At 49.8% G+C, this 20083-nt stretch overlaps 1 protein-coding gene across 1 annotated transcript in view; it reads right to left on the reverse strand.

Annotated features, from left to right (window-relative positions):
* LOC101761380 (leucine-rich repeat extensin-like protein 3) overlaps positions 1–1274 on the reverse strand; it is a 2415-nt gene extending 1141 nt beyond the window's left edge. Inside the window, 1 exon segment of the mRNA XM_022827210.1 lies at positions 1–1274. This exon segment is cut by the window's left edge and continues 111 nt beyond it. Within this exon segment, the coding sequence (XP_022682945.1) occupies positions 1–1046 (1046 nt within the window). The 5' untranslated portion in view covers positions 1047–1274.
* Positions 1275–20083: the final 18809 nt, after the last annotated feature.

Raw genomic sequence — 20083 nt, forward strand, 5'->3', positions numbered from 1 at the left:
CGATAAGTCAGGCAGTTGCCCCGGTCGCTGTCCCGGGGCACGACGCGCGCGCACGCCGGCGGCTCGCCGGTGAAGAAGTTGTAGGCGAAGGTGAAGTTCTTGAGGCGCGGCAGCTCGCAAATCCCCGGCGGTATCGCGCCGGTGAGCCGGTTGTGCGCGACGTCCAGCTGCTCCAGCTTCCTCATGAGGGCCACCTCCGGCGGCAGCGGGCCCGCGAGCTCGTTGAAGCTGACGTCGAGCACCGTGAGCTCCCGCAGCAGGCCGATCTCCGGCGGGAAGCAGGAGCTGAGCCCGTTGTTGATGAGCAGGATCTCGTTGAGCGTGCCGGACATGTTGGCGACGCTGGCCGGGAGGCATCCGCCGAAGCTGTTGTGCGCGAGGACGACGACGGAGGCCGGCGAGTTGCCGAAGTTGTCCGGGAGCTGGAAGCGGAGGCGGTTGTGGTTGAGGAAGATGGCGTCGAGCGGGCGGTCGAAGAGGCGGGGCGGCACGGCGCCCTCGAAGTCGTTGAACCGGAGGTCGAGGAAGCGGAGCGCGGGGAGGTCGAGGACGACGCCCGGGAACGGGCCGACGAAGCGGTTGTTGCTGAGGTCGAGCTCGTGGAGGAGGCGGAGGCGGCGGAGCGTGGGCGGGAGGACGCCGCAGAAGCGGTTGGAGTTGAGGTGGAGCAGCGCGAGGTCGGCGAGGAGGCCGAGCTCCGGCGGGAGGAACCCCGCGATGTCGCCGTGGTTGAGGTCGACCCCGGCCACCGCGAGCTCCCCGCGGCGACCGCGGAAGGCCGAGGGGAGCGGCGCGCAGAAGACGCCGGTGTAGTTGCAGACGTCCGGGCCCACCCAGTCGGCGGTGAGGTTCTTGGGGTCGGAGAAGATGGCCTGCCGCTTCCACGTCTGCAGCGCGACGTACGCGTCCCGCAGCCGACGGCTCGGGAACCGCCACCTCGGGTCCGCCTCCACCGCCGCCGGCCGCCCCTCCCCCTCCGCCGCCGCGCCGCCGCCGCCGAGGACGGCGGCGGCGACGAGGAGCGCCAGGAACACGGCTCCTCTCATCTCATCTCCCCGGCGCAGCGGCGATCTCTCACCCCCTCGGTGCGGCGCAGTGAGCCAGTGACGCGTACTCGCGCAGAGACTAGTAGAGAGAGAAAGAGAGAGAAGAGGGGTAGAGAGAGAGAGGGGTGGTGGGGAGAGGGGGACAGCTATAAACACGCGGAGCGGCGCAGGCGCAGCGGCCGCGGTCAGAGGCGGGGAGAAGAAGACAAGCGTGGAGGAGTGTACGTGTGGGCGCGTACGCGTAGCGGTGGCAGGGGCGGCCGTGGCGGGGGATTTATGAGGGGCGGAGGCGAGGCAGTGGGCGGCTAGGGGACCCCCGCGTTCGTCTCCGGGTTCGCGTCCGAGAATTCGTGCCTGCGCTAGAGGCTAGTGTGAAAAGATCCGCGACTCCAGTTCAATTTGGGGAGCTCCAGCCTCCAGATGAGAGAGAGAGAGAGAGGATCGTGTTGAGAGCGACCGTCTGTCACAGCGCGTGGGTGAAAAAGTAACAAAAGGGGATTAGTAGGAAAGTGAAAAAGGTGCTAATTGCACGGAATATTCCGGTGTGAATGGGCTTTTACCAAAGGAGGATGTACTGGGCCATTGTGCACGTATAGTATTGTTGCGCATGTATTTTTTATTTTTTTGTCAATTACTGAGTATAAATCAGCAAATGCTCAAGATATCGCGACAAAGTGCGGCAAAAAAAAGGTTCATAGGGTAGTAGGGCTGGTGGACCCTTCAAAACATTTTGGCTGCTAGAGCATATCCATCCTAAATTACGACAAAATGACAGTTAACGTGACGCGAACAAAAAAAGAGTGTACGATATGGTGTCTTACAGTGAATAAAAAAGCCATAAAAATATGTATAAGAATTAAAGATAGAAAAAAAAAAGAGTATAGTAGTAAATGATTCTGCGTGCTGGACTGACACGCTGTACCCAGCACACTGCCGTATTGGTCAAGGAGGGCATAAGAGAGGCCATAGGGAACCATAAACAAGGCTGTCTATACAAAGACACAAACCAACCACGTATATGCCGAAAGCATAAAATAAAAACGATCACAATATTATACATTTAAACTAACCTATACCTATATCCATTAGATTTCGCCCCTGTTGCATTATGTTTATTGTGCACGTACGTTTGTTCTCTCGCCATGTAGCAGTATATCTTACTAAAGAATTCGGAAGCGGCGGCGAAAATGGGAAGGATGTGATCACGTGAGGGGCGGAGCGCACGCGGCAATCGGCAAGGGCCAGAGCAGTTGAGCCCGGAAAGGATTGACCATCTTGCCCCCAGCTGGGTTTGCCACGAGAAACGAGAAGGGACATGTTTGCCGAAACAATCCAAAATATGCGGGATATGAATGCAAATATAAAAGGTGTTGTGCAATTTTATTAAGGCCCCGTTTCAATACATGGTGCTAAACTTTAGCACAGCATTTTTAGCCCACTTTTAGCACTTGTGCATCTAAACATGTGTGCTAAAAGTGGTGTGCTAAAAGTTTAGCACACCCCTTTTCATTAGCACGCCAAGAGGTGCTAAAACCTGCTAATAGTGCTAAAAGTGGTCCCCAAGTCCACTTTTTTCTAGTTGCCCTCTCTCTCTCCTCTCCATTTTTTCCCAAGTCAGTCATAAATGAGGGCAATGTAGTCATTTCTCACCCAAGGTGCTAAGCTTTAGCACTGTATCCAAACAGCCCCAAGTGCTAAATTTTAGCACCCTCTTTGAAGTTTAGCACTATGCTAAAGTTTAGCACTGTGTATCCAAATGGGGCCTAATATTGCAAGAATCGTTGAAGATGCAATATTTAATTCATGCATGTAACCATGCAATATTTAATTGAGTTAGGGTCTGTTTGGATACCTTTGCTAAACTTTAGGAGCTAAAAAGTTGTTAAATTGTAGTTGCTAAACTTTAGTTATGGTTGTTTGGTTCCATGGGCTAAATAGCATTTAATGAGGTAGACAATGACCTATTTGCCCTTAATGAGAAAGAGAGGGGGTATCCAGACAGGCATTAATGGGGGGCAAAGGGTATCTACCCCACCTTTTAGCAAGGTTTAGCAATCAAAAGGTTGCTTATGGGCTAAAATTTAGCAATCAAAGTTTAGCAAGATTTAGCAAGGGTGTTTGGCAAATTTGGGATTAAATGGGACTAAACTTTAGTTGCTAAAGTTTAGCAAGGTGGAACCAAACACCCCTAGTATGTACTCCCACCGTCAATCAGTCGCTTGTGAAACGTGATTGTGAGGAGGGCACGCTTCCCTGAGACGGGGTAGAGAGGATTGAGCACACGCGTTTTGAAAATCGCACACAGACTGCATAACAGACAGCTTGTCTTTTATACTATTTATATGTTATTAATTCATACAAGATCACATAAGGGCACGCACAAAGGCAATTAATATGTCATCTGTACGTTGCCATCTAGACTCGTTTTGCTGACAGGGATGAGAGAGAAAGAGAAGAGAGAGGGAAGCCATCGTCTCAGAGCTCATGCTCCAACACCTTACCGACGACTTCACGCCTATTGTATGAGCATCATAAAATGAAAAGCCGGACCGGAGTTCGGACCGGTCAGGCTATTGGTCACTGGTTCACCGGTCCAACTAGTGGTTCATCATTTATCAATATAATACTTATTTATCATGATTTATGTGAGTAATATGTAAGTTTTATTACCAAACATATCACATATGACATAAAAGATGGGATTATATAGAAATAACATAATAGTGTATTGTCCAAAGTTCCAAAACCAACGTCCAAACGTCGAATTGTTCATCGATTCATAAAAAATCAGTTCAATGGTTCGATAAAAATTGGTCGGTTCGCACCAGTTCACACCGGTCCAATTGCATGGCCGATCTTTTGATTGAACCAAACCGGTCTGATCAACGGTTCACGGTTTTCCGGGTTCAACCGGTGAACCGGTTCGGTTTTTTTCTAGGATGAGCATCACACCCGTTGTATGAGCGGTGGCTGACAGCTCCGGATGCAGTGAGAAATCGGACAAATCTGCCTCCCACGTCGTGTCCTCCCGCGCCACGTCGGACCAGACACCCAAAGGCCAAAGGCCATCCATCTTCTCCACTTCTCATCTCTCCCCGGGCTTTGACTACCTCATTGGCTTGTCGGGCATCATGCTCGCGAGCAAGCTTTGCTCTACTTTCCCCTCACAAAGATGAGCCACAGGCTCCCGCTTGCCCCGTCGTCGGAGGAGTTGAGGGTAGGGACCTCAGGGCGTGGCCCCTCTCTCCCCCATCCATTTCACCTTCTTCCTCCCTCCCAAGGCCGCGCTTGGTGCTTGGGGCGGCGCGATAGAGGCTGGCGCAGCCCAATGAGGCTACCAAGGTCGGGTGCTGCACTGCGGTAAGGTGAGGCACGGCTTTCGTCGGTGTAGCGCGGCGCGACGATCCGCTGTCCAGCGTGGCATGGGAGAACACGGCGTGGGAGGTGGATTTGTCTAATTTCTCACTGGACTCGGAGCTGTTAGCCACCACTCATACAACGGGTGTGAAGTCGTCGGTAAGACGTTGGAGCACAGCCGTCGTCTCAGGAGACGACGGCTTCCCTCTCTCTCATCTTTCTCTCTCATTCGCGTCAGCAAAACGAGTCTAGTTGGCAACGTACATATGGCATATTAATTATTTTTTTACATGCCCTAAGATATGCTTGTATTGATTAATAAAATATATACTCCATCTTGGAAATTCTTTTGAACAAACGACAGATTTTTCAAACGGAGAGGCTCACAAGACAGATCCATGACGCGTAAGGCTGTCATTACTAGTGGATTGAGGAGATTGTCCCGTCCAATTGCTTGCAACCATTTTCCCCGTAGCAAACGCTAGTGCAAATTCTAAAGGAAAACGTCCATTTTATTTCCTTCACTTATCCACTTTATCTGCTTAACCTCCTGAACAAAATCTAGGCTCACTTTACTCCCCCGAACTATTTCATTTGGTCCAATCTACCCCTAATTAGATTTCTCTTTTTTGTTTCTCCATGTATAAGTTGAATTTTGAGTTCAAATTTTGTGAGCAGATACAAAACATGATGCAAAACATGATGCGTGAGGTTAAAAAATTATATTAAGAGTTTTTCATGATTATTGTTATAGGTTAGGAATATTTAATACAAAATTAATCTTAGATATACAAAACTGTACAAAAATTAATCATGAAAAATTGCTATGTATTTTTCTAATATTGAGCATCATGTGCAAAATTTGAAATTAAAACTCAACCTGTACACGAAGAAATAAAAAAGAGAAGTCTAGTTAGGGGGTAGATTGGACCAAATGAAATGTTCGGGAAGGATAGGCCTCAATTAGCATTCTATCGAGTCATTGTTAGGGGGTAGATTGGACCAAATGAAATGTTCGAGGACTAAAGTGAGTTTAAATTTTGCTCAACGGTTAAGTGGACGAAGTAAATAGGTGAGAAGAGTGAAATGGACTTTTTTTTCAATTCTAAAAGGCTATATATGCATGTGATGATTTTTTTTTGCTTTTTCTGTAAAAAAGAGAAGTTCCAAGACGAATCACCCTGTGAGGGCAGTATGGTCATTCAGGCCCATCCTTTTCCATGCAGAAACGGGACGGCGTAGCCGCGACGCGGGGGCTAAAGCTAATCTAATCCCACCCGCATTGATCATCATCCGTGACGACGCGGACCTGAGTGATAGACGAGTGCCGTTGTTCTCGAGACGCTGCATGTGGGCCCGGGGCCGCTGACGCGGAGGAAGTATGTGGGCCCCGGCCCCTGCCGTCCCGTTCTACTTCTACCCATCCATGACTTGATGAGTATGGCCTGCGAGGGAATTTGGAGGATCTGGATGAGAAATTGTTGGAGCTGGCCGCTGGTGCGTGTCGATTAATCGCTGCCTAATTAATCAGGCGAGCTGGTCTTGCAATGCACAGTATACTAGGTACAGGTCAGGGACAGTGAGGGACAAGAACACGGAGGAGGCGGATGATCGACTGACCACGTACGGTGGACGTTCAAATATTGCTACTAGTGCAGTACGCAGACAGAGTACGCGTTCCACTGTACACGTACCGCACGCCTTGTTCATTACTAGTACTGCTGTTGGCTGACAGGTAGCGCGCGTGCTGATGATATACAGCAGAAGAGAAGAGCTGGTGGTTTTGCATATGAAGCCAGAGCGCTGCGCTGGGTCGTGTGATCCATCTGATCTGAGGGCTGGGCTACGCGTGCGCACGTCCTCGATCTAGCCTAGGCCGGCGCACGGCCTGTATCTGTATTCGGGGTCAACTTACGTTGCGTTACGAACTAGAAGCGTGGTACGTAGACGCGGTGTACAGTGTCCGCTGGTGCGCATGCATGCAGGTCGTTTTTCATGCGTGCGGTGGCCCCAACTCCTCCCATCAGCAGTTCAGCACAACCAGCTGGATGATGGCTACAAACCATACGGCATATCCTCCTACTACTCCTCCCTTTTCGTTTGGACGCTACGCGCTTATCTTCTTTTCGGCCACACAAGACAACAGCGGCAGCACTACGTATGCGACTGGACGGAAAGATAGGATAGATAGATAAGCCAGCCGGGAAAGAATACGCCGGGCACGCAACGTATCATATCCTATCTCGTTACGCTCGCATTGTTGCCTTTGATTTTTTTTTTTGTTTGTTTGGCTAGGATGAAGATCGACAAGGCGTTCTCTGCTGGTCAAAATATCACCCTGCACTGCACACAAGGTCAAGTTTCAAAAAAACTGCACACAAGTTCCAACTGAAACTTCCATTCCACATCGGCTGCGTATACTAGCTGTCTAGCTGGATACAAGGAAGGGCATTGCCATTTGAACACGAGGATTCCGTTGGTTGTGCGTGTGGGGACCGGGACGGATTGGCCATAGGAAGGAACCTGCGGATACGGCGACAGGAGTACAGGCAACAGCACTGAGTACTGACCGACTCGGCATGGCACGTGGAGCGCAAGGAAAAGGAGGTCCCAATCCCAACCCAGATGCAAATGCAGGCTATTTAAGCAGCTTACGATGCCCCGTGTGTTGCTTCGACGAGCAAACGCAGCTATCCTGTTCCAGTGTTCCTGTCTCTGGACTCTGAAGCTTCGTTTCGTGTTCAGCCCGTTCGACCGGCCGTTCCCAGTTCTGAAAGTTACAGCAAACGGAGCGATCGATTTCCAGCTGAAATAGAGGAGTCTTTGCTGCAGGGAATCTGCGACAGCAGAAATAGCCACCCTATTCGGCCATTCCTAGCCGGCCTGCCCATCCCTGATCCCTGCCCCGCCCGGTCTCGTTTTCTTACCGGCGCCCTCGCCGCGAGGCCTGCGCCTAGGACGGTGACGGAGACGGCGCACCGGAACGACGAGTGCAAGCCCCGGATGGATGGACCGTGGACGCTGGCGCGGCGCCGCACATGCATGTGCACGTCGCGACGACGGGCGGGGCACGGCAGTTGGAGGGAGGCGGTGGCCCGCGCGGCAGCGACCCGTCGCCGGGAAGGGGACAAGGGCGACAGGTTCTCGGTTCGGTCAGCAGGGTTAGGCGAGCGCCGTAGCAGCAGTACACATTGCACAGCGGCTCTGATCGGGACGGACATTGGGGAAGGTGATGTGGGGCCGTGTAGGAAGAAGAAGCATTATTCAATCGCCATACTACCGGCCGGTCGTTAAAAGCAGTCACGGGGACTCCGCCGCGAGTGACCCCGTCGGCCGTCGCAACGCCGCAGTAATTGGGGATGGCAGTGAGCAAGCCGGTCTCAAGGGGTGTCATGAGAATTAAATCCGATGTCTAATTTTGCTGACTTGACAATCTAATTATGAAGAGAGAAAAGAGAAATTTCATCCTTATGAAACTCACTTGGTACAGTTAACAAAGTCCCATGAAACCCAATAAAACTTACACCGAGAATATTACAATTTCATCGCATGACACATTTGATCATAACTCTATGCAAAAATTAAATGGTGTAGACTATCTATGAAATTGTGCACTGAGAGTAACAGTTTCATTTCATCGAAAAGATAATATGACATTCTTGGTAACAGTGCGATAAAACCATGCATCGAGACCGGCACTGTCATGCATACTTCTATGGGCGCACCAGAAAGTTTGGACAGTCCTAAATATGGGGCTTGACACCGAGACGTATCTGACATGGAAACCATGGCGCAGAGCGGCGCAGTCTACATGGAAAGATAGGAACTAGTCGAGAATTAGGAAAATACTCATTGTAACAGAGTAGGATTCTTCTAGTCGTATCCGACTAGTATTTTTTAACCAACCGACCTGTAACCCTACCCCCGACTATATAAGGCAAGGCAGGTGCCTCTTCCAAAGCAATTCAATCCAACCAACAAATAGAACGTAGGGTATTACACAATCTAGCGGTCCGAACCGGTGTAAATCTTGTGTCTGCGTTTACCTTTGAGTTCCTGATCTCGACGAGCCCCATCAACCAAAAATACTACCTCGAGCACCCCCTTCGGTAGGTTGTCGGGTCTAAACACCGACAGCTGGCGCGCCAGGTAGGGGAACTTGTCGAGAAGCCACTGGCGAACTTGATGGCACAAGTCATCATCAAGCTAATCACCGCGTTCAAAGCAGGCACGATCTTCGGCTCCTGGGTTTGCATCGTGGATGGCGTCGGAAACTTCCGCCGCCACATTGCGCCGGCCCTAGAGGAGAAGCAACAAACCATGAAGCTCCAACGCTAAGCTCTAGAGGATCTCGTCGAGAATTTCGATGAATTTTCAATTTCTTACCTAGTCAGAGGTTGGGGGGACAAGTCTGAGTACAACTCGACTTTTTCCGCCTGCGCATAAGTCATCGTGCGAATCAGACTACCCCTAGAGTCAATTCCCATTCGGACTCCGCAACACGACCACTGTTTATCAGGCAGCCTTGTCCAGATTCCAATCCAATATGGATGAGATCGAGGATCTTGACTACTACTTGGATCCGGACGAGGAGACTCCTTTATCAAGATCGCAGCAGGGCCTGCTAATCACATCAACTCCGAAAGGCAGATTCGTCTACTAGCCCAACATAAAGCCTCCTGCACTTGCCAAGAACGACGACTCGCGCCTCATCGTCTACCTCGACACTCTCCCACCAAGATGGATCTCCTCTGTCTCCCATCTACGAAGAGGGAGGCACCATGGAAGTCATCACCTCCAGCTTAGGAAGTTTCTCACCAGAACGAGAACTCTTCGCCGTCATTGCTGGACAAGAAGACGAAGAAGAAGAGCGACGGGATAGGAACCCATGACATGAACATCACCCAGATGATGTCTCGCAAGATGAGCGAACCGTCGATGTTGTTGGAGAAGAAACCGAAGCCCAAAGAACTCGACGATGCGCAAGAAACGCAGCGAGAGTAGAGTGCCATTGCCACCTTGCAGCGGATCTACCAATCCAGAATCTGGATAACGCCTTTGAACTAGTTCAAATGTGTCACCATCGTACTCCTCTAGCTACCATCATGTCTATTGATCTCATCACCCCCGCGATGCCCCAGAACAAGTACACCCGACAATTGGCTGAGCTGGCAGAACTCGTGTACGAACAACTCGATCAGCAGAACCCGATACAGTCAGTCCAATATTCTGCATCTCAGTGAAGTCAACATGGCAGTAGCCATAGAGGCTCTCCACCCAGACTAAGCCAAGTCAGAGGCGTTAGACCAAGTCAACTCGGTGGCACCATACCGAGCCAAGCTAGAGCCGAAGGTAGTCGGGCAGGACCCTCGGGAGGCCGCGGCCACCAAGGGGTAACCCAGAGCCCGAACGCCCAGTAGGAGACCTCCGCAGAAAGATCAATACCAGCTGTGACGCCCGTACCATCATCGAGGGACGGTGCCGCGAGCGCGAGCAAGAAGTCAAACACCCAGTGGATGATACTAGCGGGTTCCCCGCCTTCTCCAGACGTGTGAGGAGGAAAATTCTACCCAAAAAGTTTAAACCCCCGAGCATCATCAAGTACGACGGCAAGCAAGACCCAGTCCAATGGTTCTGGTGCGATTCATATTTAGTACAATCAGTTAGCAAAAATGACTACACCAAAGTTGTCTACTTCCCCATCTGCATGGAGGCAGCACCACTCACATGGCTCGAATCGTTGGACAAGAGCTCCATCGACTCGTGGAAGGACCTCAAGGTGGCGTTCACCAACAACTATGCGGGGGCAATGTAGCGACCTGGCAATAGGATCAACTTGTCCCAGGTCAAGCAATAAGAAGGTGAGACCCTGCGGAGCTACTTACGTTGCTTCTTCGACAAGAAGGCCACAATCATGGATGTCACGGAGCGCGATGTCATTAACTGCTTCCAGAACAGCCTCCACAACCAACGGATGTTCTAAGATTTTGGCAGAAGACGCCCCACTGATGTCAAATCTCTCGAGATCATGGCACAGACGTGGGCAGTTGAAGAAGACAGGGAGATAGAAAGGTTCGAGTCCAATCGCAACAAGGGCCAGAACAACAACAATCAGAGTAATGGCTAACACAACGACAAGAACCACAACAATCGCTCTAAGAATGACAGCCGAAATAACCACTCAGAAAGTTAGAACCGTAAGCACAAGCCAGTCAATACTGTCGCGGCAATCCAGCAGTCGTCTAAGAAAGATGGTGGCAAGAACCAAGACAGGCCCTCGTTTAATGAGCTCCTGAAGAAACAATGCCCATGGCACCCACACCACAAGTACTCTGCGTTGGATTGTTTCAGTCTACGCAGAGTCATGAACGACCTGCTAGAGCCATCTGGCACCAAAGACAAGGGCAAGGCTAAAAAATATGAAGATGATGGAGACAATGGCAAGTTTCAGAACCCGTCCAACACTGTCAATGTCATCTTCGGTGAAACCTCGGGTATTGCTACTAAGCGGTCCCAGAAGGTCATCCTATGAGAGATAATGTCCATTGAACCAGCGATGCCAACGTTCCTTAAATGATTTGAGGTGCCATTCACCTTCTCTAGAAAAGACCAATGGACTCAGACCCCGGATGGTATTCGCTCGTCCTGGACCTGGTGGTCGCTGGTTCCAGACTCACCAAAGTACTCATCGACGGTGGCAGTGGCCTCAACGTCGTGTTTGCCAAGACATTGAAGAAGATGGGCCTCAACATCACCGATATGCTCACCCCGATGAACTCTCTGTTCTACGGGATCGTTCTGGGCAATGCGGTTGTACCCCTCGGATTGGTCATTTTGCTAGTTACCTTTGGGACCAAAGAACACTACCGGATAGAGTACATCCGGTTTGAGGTGGCAGACTTCGAAACACCGTACTACGCTATCCTCGGAAGACCAGCACTGACCAAATTCATGGCCATCTTGCACTACGTGTACTTAGTACTCAAGATGCCGGGACCCAAGGGAGTACTCTCCCTGCACGAAGACCTGAAGAGGTCGTACCACTGTGACACAAAAGCTGTGGAGTTAGCAGCGACTACTCAAGTACAAAACTCGATGATGCAAGTTTTCATCACATCAAAGAAGCTGTCCCCGTCAGAGCTCGAGATTCTAGAAAAGAAGTCGGGGGCGACCAAGGTCAATCCGACAAGCAAAGTCGATGTCAAAGCCGTTGAACTTGAGGCTGGTGATAATTCCAAGTCAACCCTGATTGGCACAGGGCTGGATCCTAAATAGGAAAGTGCGCTCATCAGTTTCCTCCAATCCAACTGAGACATCTTCGCGTGGAAGCCAGTGGACATGCCAGAGGTGCCCAAGGAGCTGATCGAGCACTCACTCAACATAAACCCAAAAGCTACACCAAAGAGATAATGCCTACACCGATTCGTCCAATACAAGAGAGAAGCTATCAAGAAAGAGCTAGTCAAACTACTCGCGGCAGGTTTCATAAAAGAAGTCTATCACCCAGAGTGACTCGCCAATCCCGTCTTGGTGCGAAAAAAGAACAACAACGAGTAGAGGATGTGCATCGACTACACAGACCTCAACAAGCACTATCTTAAGGAAGAAGATCAGATCAACACCGCGTTCATCACCCCATACAGAGCTTTCTGCTACACGACAATATCTTTTGGGTTGAAGAACGCAAACACTACATATCAACGGGCAATCCAGGAGTGTTTCAAGAAGCAGCTACACCGCAATGTTGAAGCGTACGTGGATGACATGGTCGTAAAGACTAGAAATCTCGACGACTTGATTGCGGACCTGGAAGAGACCTTCGCCAGCCTGCAAGAATTCCAGTGGAGGCTGAACCCGACAAAGTGCATCTTCTGTGTGCCGTCCGGGAAACTACTCAGTTTCATTATCACTCACCGAGGAATTGAGGTGAATCCAGAAAAGATCTCCGCCATCACCGATATGCATGCTTCATCAGGCATGAAGGATGTCCAGAAGCTGACTGGATGCAAGGCGGCCCTCAACAGATTCATCTTGTCGGTGCGAAATCTGGCCAACAAGTAGATATTTGTAGTTTTGCCGTGCGTTAGATCATATATGGCCTAGCACACAATGACACAGGATGTATACTTGTTCGGGCAACACGCCCTACGTCCAGTCGGGTCAGTCGGTCGACTTTATTGCTGAGCCCAGGTGCTCAAAGTTTCCAGTGGGGGTACAAACGAGAGAAGGATGAGAGGGGGTGCCTGAGTCCTGGCCTTGTTCTCATCTCAGTGGAAGAGAGTGGCAGGAGCTCAGACGTGCGCTAAGGGTGTGAGAGTGTGAAAGCGTAAGAGTGTAAGAACGTAAGAGTGCGTGTGTGAACGTATGATGTAGAAGTGGAGGGTCCGTCCCCTTTTATAGTACAAGGAAATGGCCTTACAGGTCGGAAAGGATAAAAGAGTGAGTGTACGGGTGCTGCCTAGTCTAGTCGAAGCCCACGTCGTCTGGTGCAGTATGGCCTCCGTCCTCGGTCTCTGTTCTCCTCGTCAGGCCACTCCGTCGTAGTGAGTAGGTTTACGACAGTACTGTACAGGCGTGCGCAGGGCGTGGCACGGTACGGTTCTGTGTACGGCCGGCTGACCCAGGTGCATCCACGTTATCCATCCCACCTGCTCCCTAGGCCCACACTAAGCGGGTGTCCCCGGTCGGTTGTCCCAGTCAGCCCCTTCCGAGTCGGTCGAGGGAAGCGGTACAGGTGGTACGGCGTATCCCCAGTCGGGAGGACCTGGTCAGGAGAGCTCAGTCGGGAGAACTCAGTCAGCTGGTGGTCGGATCGTGGTCTCAGCCTGGCTACGTGTAGCTGGGCCAACCCAGATGTGTGTTGTTGCTATGCCCTTTGTGAAGGGATACGAGGTAGGCTATGCTAGCGCAAAATAAAATTTTCTACCGCGTAAACCAAAGAAAAAAACAGCCGTTATAGATCACGGGATTACCACTCGACGCACAGGTGCGGAAGTTGTAGATACACGTCAAGGCAGCGAAGTCGATCACACGTCTCCGCAGTGTAGTCGAACACGTCGACGTCGAGCAGCTCCTCAGCAGCTCGTCCATGTGCAGCGACTCCCTCCTCGTGCCACGGCTCGTCGGGCTTGTCGTCGGCTCGTCAGGTTCCTCGTTGGAGCTCTCGTGCGGCAGGTCGTCCAAATGCTACAGATGGAACCCCTCCAAGGTATCCACACGTGCGGGGAGGAAGCGTCGCAAGCCGGACTGCTAGGTCCGCGAGTTGCAACAAGGCGAGGGCGTGGGAGGCGCGACTGCTGCTGGTACAAAAGGGATTTAACCCCAGGGTGCCCCCACCCCTTAATATATAGGGGTTCCTAATAAGCCTCTAGGTCCGAGGCCCATTAGTACTCCTAAACCTAGTCCAATTCAGATCACATCCGTATTGGGCTTCCAGCCCTTTAAGTGTGTGACCCTATAGGTTCATATACATATAGACATGGCTCAAGTACTCGTACTCGAACAATAGTTAGTAGCGGCCTCTAGCAAGACATACTAACTCCTATACGCACACAAAGATCATATCAGACGAACCATCACAACATCACATACATGCTATTCCCTTTGCCTCACGATATTCGGTCTGACTCCAAGCCGACCACTCTTTCTTGATGCTGTGATTTGGAATTCCTTTCTAGGTTAACTCTTAACCTCACGTAGCGTGGCCATGCATTTCCGGATCCGATCACTCAGAGGGGCCCAGAGATATCTCTCTCAAATAGAGAGGGGCAAATTTCATCTTGACTGACCATGCCTCACAGTTTGCTCCTTGACAAATCCGAAAGCTACCTTTATAACTACCCAGTTACGGTGTAGCGTTTGATACCCCCTAAGTAAGTCGATCCACATCTTGAGTACATGCGACAGTCTCAGGTTTAAGGACAAAGCGTACACATTATGTAAAGAGAGAACTATGTAATTCATGTTGGGTCAGTCCTAGCACATGTCTCTACACGTGCCCACATTTTTAGTTTGACATCTCCATGTCCATGACTTGTGAAACATAGTCATCAACTAATACATGTGCTAGTCTAATATTCATGTGTGTCCTCACATGAACTACGATTAGGGACAACTTTTAGAATAACCATACAAGTAAACAATTTCACACACAATTCACATAATTGCAAATCAATTCAAGTAGCCTTTAATGAATATTCAAGGAACACAATATAAAACATGGATACAATGGAATATCATCATCTCTATGATTGCCTCTAGGGCATACCTCCAACAGTCTCCCACTTGCACTAGAGTCAATCTAGAAGATATCTAATATCCATAGCTCTTATGTGCGCATCATGCTTAGATTGCGGGAGAGGCTTTGTCAACAGATCAAAAATATTCAAATTCGTCTGTATTTTGCATATCTTGATCTTACCCCGATTAACGAAGTCTCGAATGAGATGAAATCGCCGCAACGTGTTTGTTCTTCTGGTGATTTCTTGGCTCTTTTGCTTGCGCAATAGCCCCCTTGTTATCATAGTAGAGATTCAATGGGCTAGACGCATTTAGGAACAGACCAAGCTCAGTAAGGAAATTCCTTATCCAAACACCCTCCTTCGCGGCTTCTGAAGTCGCGATGTACTCGACTTCTGTCGTAAAATCAGCCACCGTCTCCTACTTGGAACTGTTCCAGCTAACAGGACCACCATTTAGCGTAAACACAAATTCTGATTGTGATTTGAAATTGTCTTTGTCGGTTTGGAAACTAGCATCAGTGTAACCTGTTACAACGAGCTCCTCCTCACCTCCATAGACGAGGAACATATCTTTAGCCCTTCTGAAGTACTTAAGAATGTTTTTCACCGCCGTCCAGTGACTCTCACCCAGATCAGACTGGTGTCTGCTTGTCATACTTAGCGCATATGAAACATCTGGGCAAGTACGTATCATTGCATACATGATAGATCCGATAGCCAAAGCATATGGCACTTTACACATGCGATCCCGCTCATTAGTAGTCGAAATACACTGAGTCTTGCTAAGGTGTATGCCATGTGACATAGGCAAGAACCTGTTTTTCGCCTCTTCCATGTTGAACCGTTTCAACACTTTGTCAATATAAGTATCTTGGCTTAATCCTATGAGCCTTCTCAATCTATCTCTATAGATTTTGATGCCCAAAATACATGCTGCTTCGCCTAAGTCCTTCATCGAAAACTATTTTTCAGTGAAGTCTTTATGGACTCAAGCATAGGAATGTTGTTTCCAATCAGTAATATGCCATCCACATATAAGATTAGAAATACACAGAGCTCCCACTAACCTTCTTATAAACACAAGACTCTTCTTCATTCTTAATGAAGCCAAACCCTTTGACCACTTCATCAAAATGAATGTTCCAACGATGCTTGCTTCAACCCATAAATGGATTTCTAAAGTTTTCATACCTTTCCAGCATTGTTCGGATCGACAAAACCCTCAGGCTGCATCATATACACATCCTCAGTTAGATTTCCATTCAGGAAAGCTGTCTTGACATCCATCTGCCATATCTCATAATCGAAATATGCAGCTATAGCTAGAATAATCCAAATAGATTTAAGCATCACTACGGGCGAGAAGGTCTCATCGTAGTCAACTCCTTGAACTTGTCGAAAACCTTTTGCGACAAGTTGTGCTTTATAGATGTGAACATTTTCATCCATATCTCTCTTCTTTTTATAGATCCATTTGCACTCTATGGCTTTAACACCATTAGGCGGGTCAACCAAGTTCCAAACTTGATTGTCTCCCATGGACTCTATTTCGGATTGCATGGCACTCTGCCATTTTTTGGAGTCTATGTCCATCATTGCTTCTACATATGTCGCAGGCTTATCATTGTCCAACAATAATATTTTCCGCATTTCGCGGAGCCTTGCCGACCTTCGTGGTTGTGGCGGTGCTTCTCTTGCCATGGGTATCTCAACTTGTTCTGCTACGTTAGCATCACTCGTTGATTCTTGCCCGATTAACTCATATCGAACTTCTTCAAGACGCACTGTCTTTCCACTCTTCTCCCCTTTGAGAAACTCTTTCTCTAGGAAAACACCATTTCGAGCGATAAACACTTTGCCCTCTGATTGATTGTAGAAATAGTATCCTAAAGTTTCCTTTGGATATCCCACGAAAATGTACTTATCCGACTTGGGTGTAATCTTGTCCGACTGAAGTCGCTTGACAAATACTTCACATCCCCAAATCTTTAGAAAAGACAAATCGGGAGTCTTTCCAGTCCACATCTCAAGGGTGTCTTAACTACGGATTTAGACGGTACCCTACTAAGTGTGAAAGCTGCTATTTTGGGTCGAGCGAGACGAATAGGGGTCGGCAGCTTACCTCCGGTCCTACGGACGAGGTCTTGGGGTCAGGAAGAAACAAGCCGAGGCGGAATGGGGAACGACGGCATTTCGGCGGCGGTGGTGCTTCTCGTGGACAACAAGCAAGCTCTAGAGCTGTGCGAAAGGATGGCGAAGCGGCTGGTGGGGTCGGCAAGGTGCAGGGTTGGGCGGAAAGGGGAGCTCCACAGAGAGCTCAGGTGGCAGCGCTTGAGTGCAAAGCAGAGGAGTGTGTGGCGGCGAGTGCGATGGAGAAGAACAATGCAAGTAGCGCGGCAAAGGCAGTGGTAGTGAAGGGAACTCCGGTAAGAGGCTTTGGTACCCCTTTTATAGCTGCGCGGAAGAGTTCGGAGGAAGGAAGCGAGCTCGAGCGGGTGCGAGGATAAGATCGAGGGAGAAGAAGTGCACTGTCGCGGCGGCGATTGGTCGGCACCTCCATTGGCAAGCTCGGGCGCGATCTTGCCCTGGTTGGGCAGCAAGGATTTAGAGCTGGGGCGAAGCAGGTTTGCCGGGCATGCGGATCTGCTGGGTCTGTGCGCGTGTGTGGTCGCAGTCGTTGATGGCGGCGGTGCCATTGGCGGACAGGAGGGAGGGAAGGCACTACAGGCGAGGACGCTGCAGACGAGGTGACAGGGCGAGCAGTGTGACGCGAGCATGCGCGGGACTAGCGGCTCTGCCGGAGCATGCTACTGGCAGGGCGGCGGAGGAGATGTCACTGCCTGCGCGGCGGTTGGCGGAGGCGGCAGCGTCGCGGGACGCGCGCATAGGCAGCGCGGCCGGGGTGTGACGGGAGGGCTGGAAGGTGTTGGGGGGCGCGGCCGAGGATTCGGGTGGGGTGGATGCGCGCGGGAGGCGAGGCCTCAGGCGGGACGAGATGGGGCGGAGGGGCCTGCAGGGCGCTTCTACGCGCGACTGGGAAAGAGGCGCGCTGATCTATCTTGTCGCGGCCGGTGACTGGGCAAGGCGGCGCTTGCCGGTGAGGCCACGCCACGCAGCGGCGACGCTCTGGAGCGCGACGCACGCGCGCTCTGGCGCTGTCTGGCCGACGGATCCGCGAGATCCTTTACCGAGCCCATCTTCAAACCTCTGGATCTCCCGATTTCCAAACCGCACCATGTTGACTTCCTTTACAAGAGTTTTAGTACACAGACCAAGGTCCAACTTTTGCAAAAAGACCGAGTTCAAAAACACGGTGGATTTGAAGATTCAACGCTTCAAAGTTTGGAGGAACGCCTGTTTTCAGGACTTAGAGAAAAACGGCTGCTTGGCTGGTTTTCAAGGTTCTGGGCTGACTTGAGCTACTGATTTGGGAAACTTTGGAGGTGAATTGGACCAAGGTCCAATTAACAAAGTTGTTGTAGAAACTTAGTTCTCCAACTTTTACAAAGGGATTTCTTGATCCTCTGTTCAACTTTCCAAAGATAAACCCGCTCTAAGGCGCTAGGTTGGGCTGATTTCCAGACTTAGCCGGAATTGCTAAAGGAGGCTGAGTTGACCAGACTAGGGGACTTGTCTTAAGATTAAAACTCGTATTATTTAATCTAGGTCGTTACAGGACCCCTCCCATCTCATCTCCCGCTTCCTCCGCTTCTCATCGTTTGGGTGCGCGAGGCGGCGAACGGAGTGCTGTGGATGTGGCCTAAGCACGGAGGTGGGCCTCTCGGTCCTCGGGGGTGGGTGGTCGGATCAGAGCCACCAGGGCCACCACGGCGAGGTCGTGGCCATGCACGTCAGAGGGGGAGAACGGGCATTTTCATCAAAACCCCTAATTATATTCAGAAACCCTCCTATTTTGTATCATGGCTAACAATCGCGATCCAACCTTTTGCGCAGACCCCCTCATTCAGATCGCAATTATTAATCACAATCCAATAATTTACGTAAACACTTCTACTTTGGATCGTGACTATTAATCGTGATCCAAAATTTTGCATAAAACCCCCTTTGCCATTTCCTCCCCCCAATGGCTCCGGCGACGGCCGGCTGGTCGCAAGGACGGCGAATGCGCTTTCGGTTTGAGCTCTCCGCTCCCCCTTCACCGCCGGACGTCACCCCTCCTGCTTCGCCTCTCTCAAGATGCCGTCCACCTCAGCGGTGGTGGGCTGGCAACAAGTACATCTGCCAACATTCAACCACTGCACAAAACTAGTGCTACAAGTACATCTGCACTTTCCTTTTGCCATCGGCGTGCTGTTTGGCATTAGTTACAACTTAGAAGCCTTCTCATTCCCAGTTCAGAGCCCTTGGAAATCGACATACATCTATGATCCATAAACACTGCGTGCATAAAATGCATGGTACATGGAGGCATGGAACCAGGTGCTCAATAATTAGAGGGTGTTTGGATTTTAGTCCGGACTAAAATTCATGTCACATCGAATATTCAGAGGCTAATTAGGAGGACTAAACATGAGCTAATTATAAAACTAATTACACAGATGGAGGCTAATTCCCAAGACGAATCTATTAAGCTTAATTAATCCACCATTAGCACATGTTTACATTAGCACAACATTGTCAAATCATGAACTAATTAGACTTAATAGATTCGTCTCGCAAATTAGCTTCCATCTGTGCAATTGGTTTTATAGTTTGTTTATATTTAATACTCCTAATTAGTATCTAAACATTCGATGTGATAGGAATTTTAGGAGCCCTTGAAGCAAAGAAAAGTAGGGCAATACAGGAGGCCAAGGGGAATGGGTTAATTGAGCAAGGAATCCAACCTAACCTGGCAAAGTACGATGTCGTGCCAGCCATTTTTGAAGCCAGGCCAACACGCTTCAGTGTACTTTGGTTGATTTTTCCCATTCAAGCCTAGTCACCACCACTCCCCTCCCACTGTCCCAAAATGCTCTGGCTTGTGAACCATGTCAGAGTCATTGAGCCAATTACAACACCATTGGGGCACCAAATGATTTGGGCCCTCCGGCCCTACCCCTGCACTCCTTTGATATATTTGTCTTACAGCAGCGAGAATATATCGCAGTATGCACACATCAAGAATTATGTTCAATTTCAGCTTTCAGGATTCTTTGTTGAACTTTTACAAGTTGCAGGGGAAACCATTAACATCATAAAAACTTATATACTTGTTGATCTGAAAGTGGGAGGACAATGATTTGTGTTAAAAAGGGACCATACAGCAAAACAAACATGTGCACAATTGAACATGATTCTGCTATGGAGTGGTGCATCCATCTCCAACCCTGGTCCTGCTGGTCCTCATGGTTAATTAAATAGGTAAGAGAACGAATGGCTGATGATGTAATTCTACAAGAAACAGTCATTTATAATCCAATATTCTGAGAATGTGTT

This window comes from Setaria italica, chromosome V, assembly GCF_000263155.2.
Source record: "Setaria italica strain Yugu1 chromosome V, Setaria_italica_v2.0, whole genome shotgun sequence".
NCBI lineage: Eukaryota > Viridiplantae > Streptophyta > Magnoliopsida > Poales > Poaceae > Setaria > Setaria italica.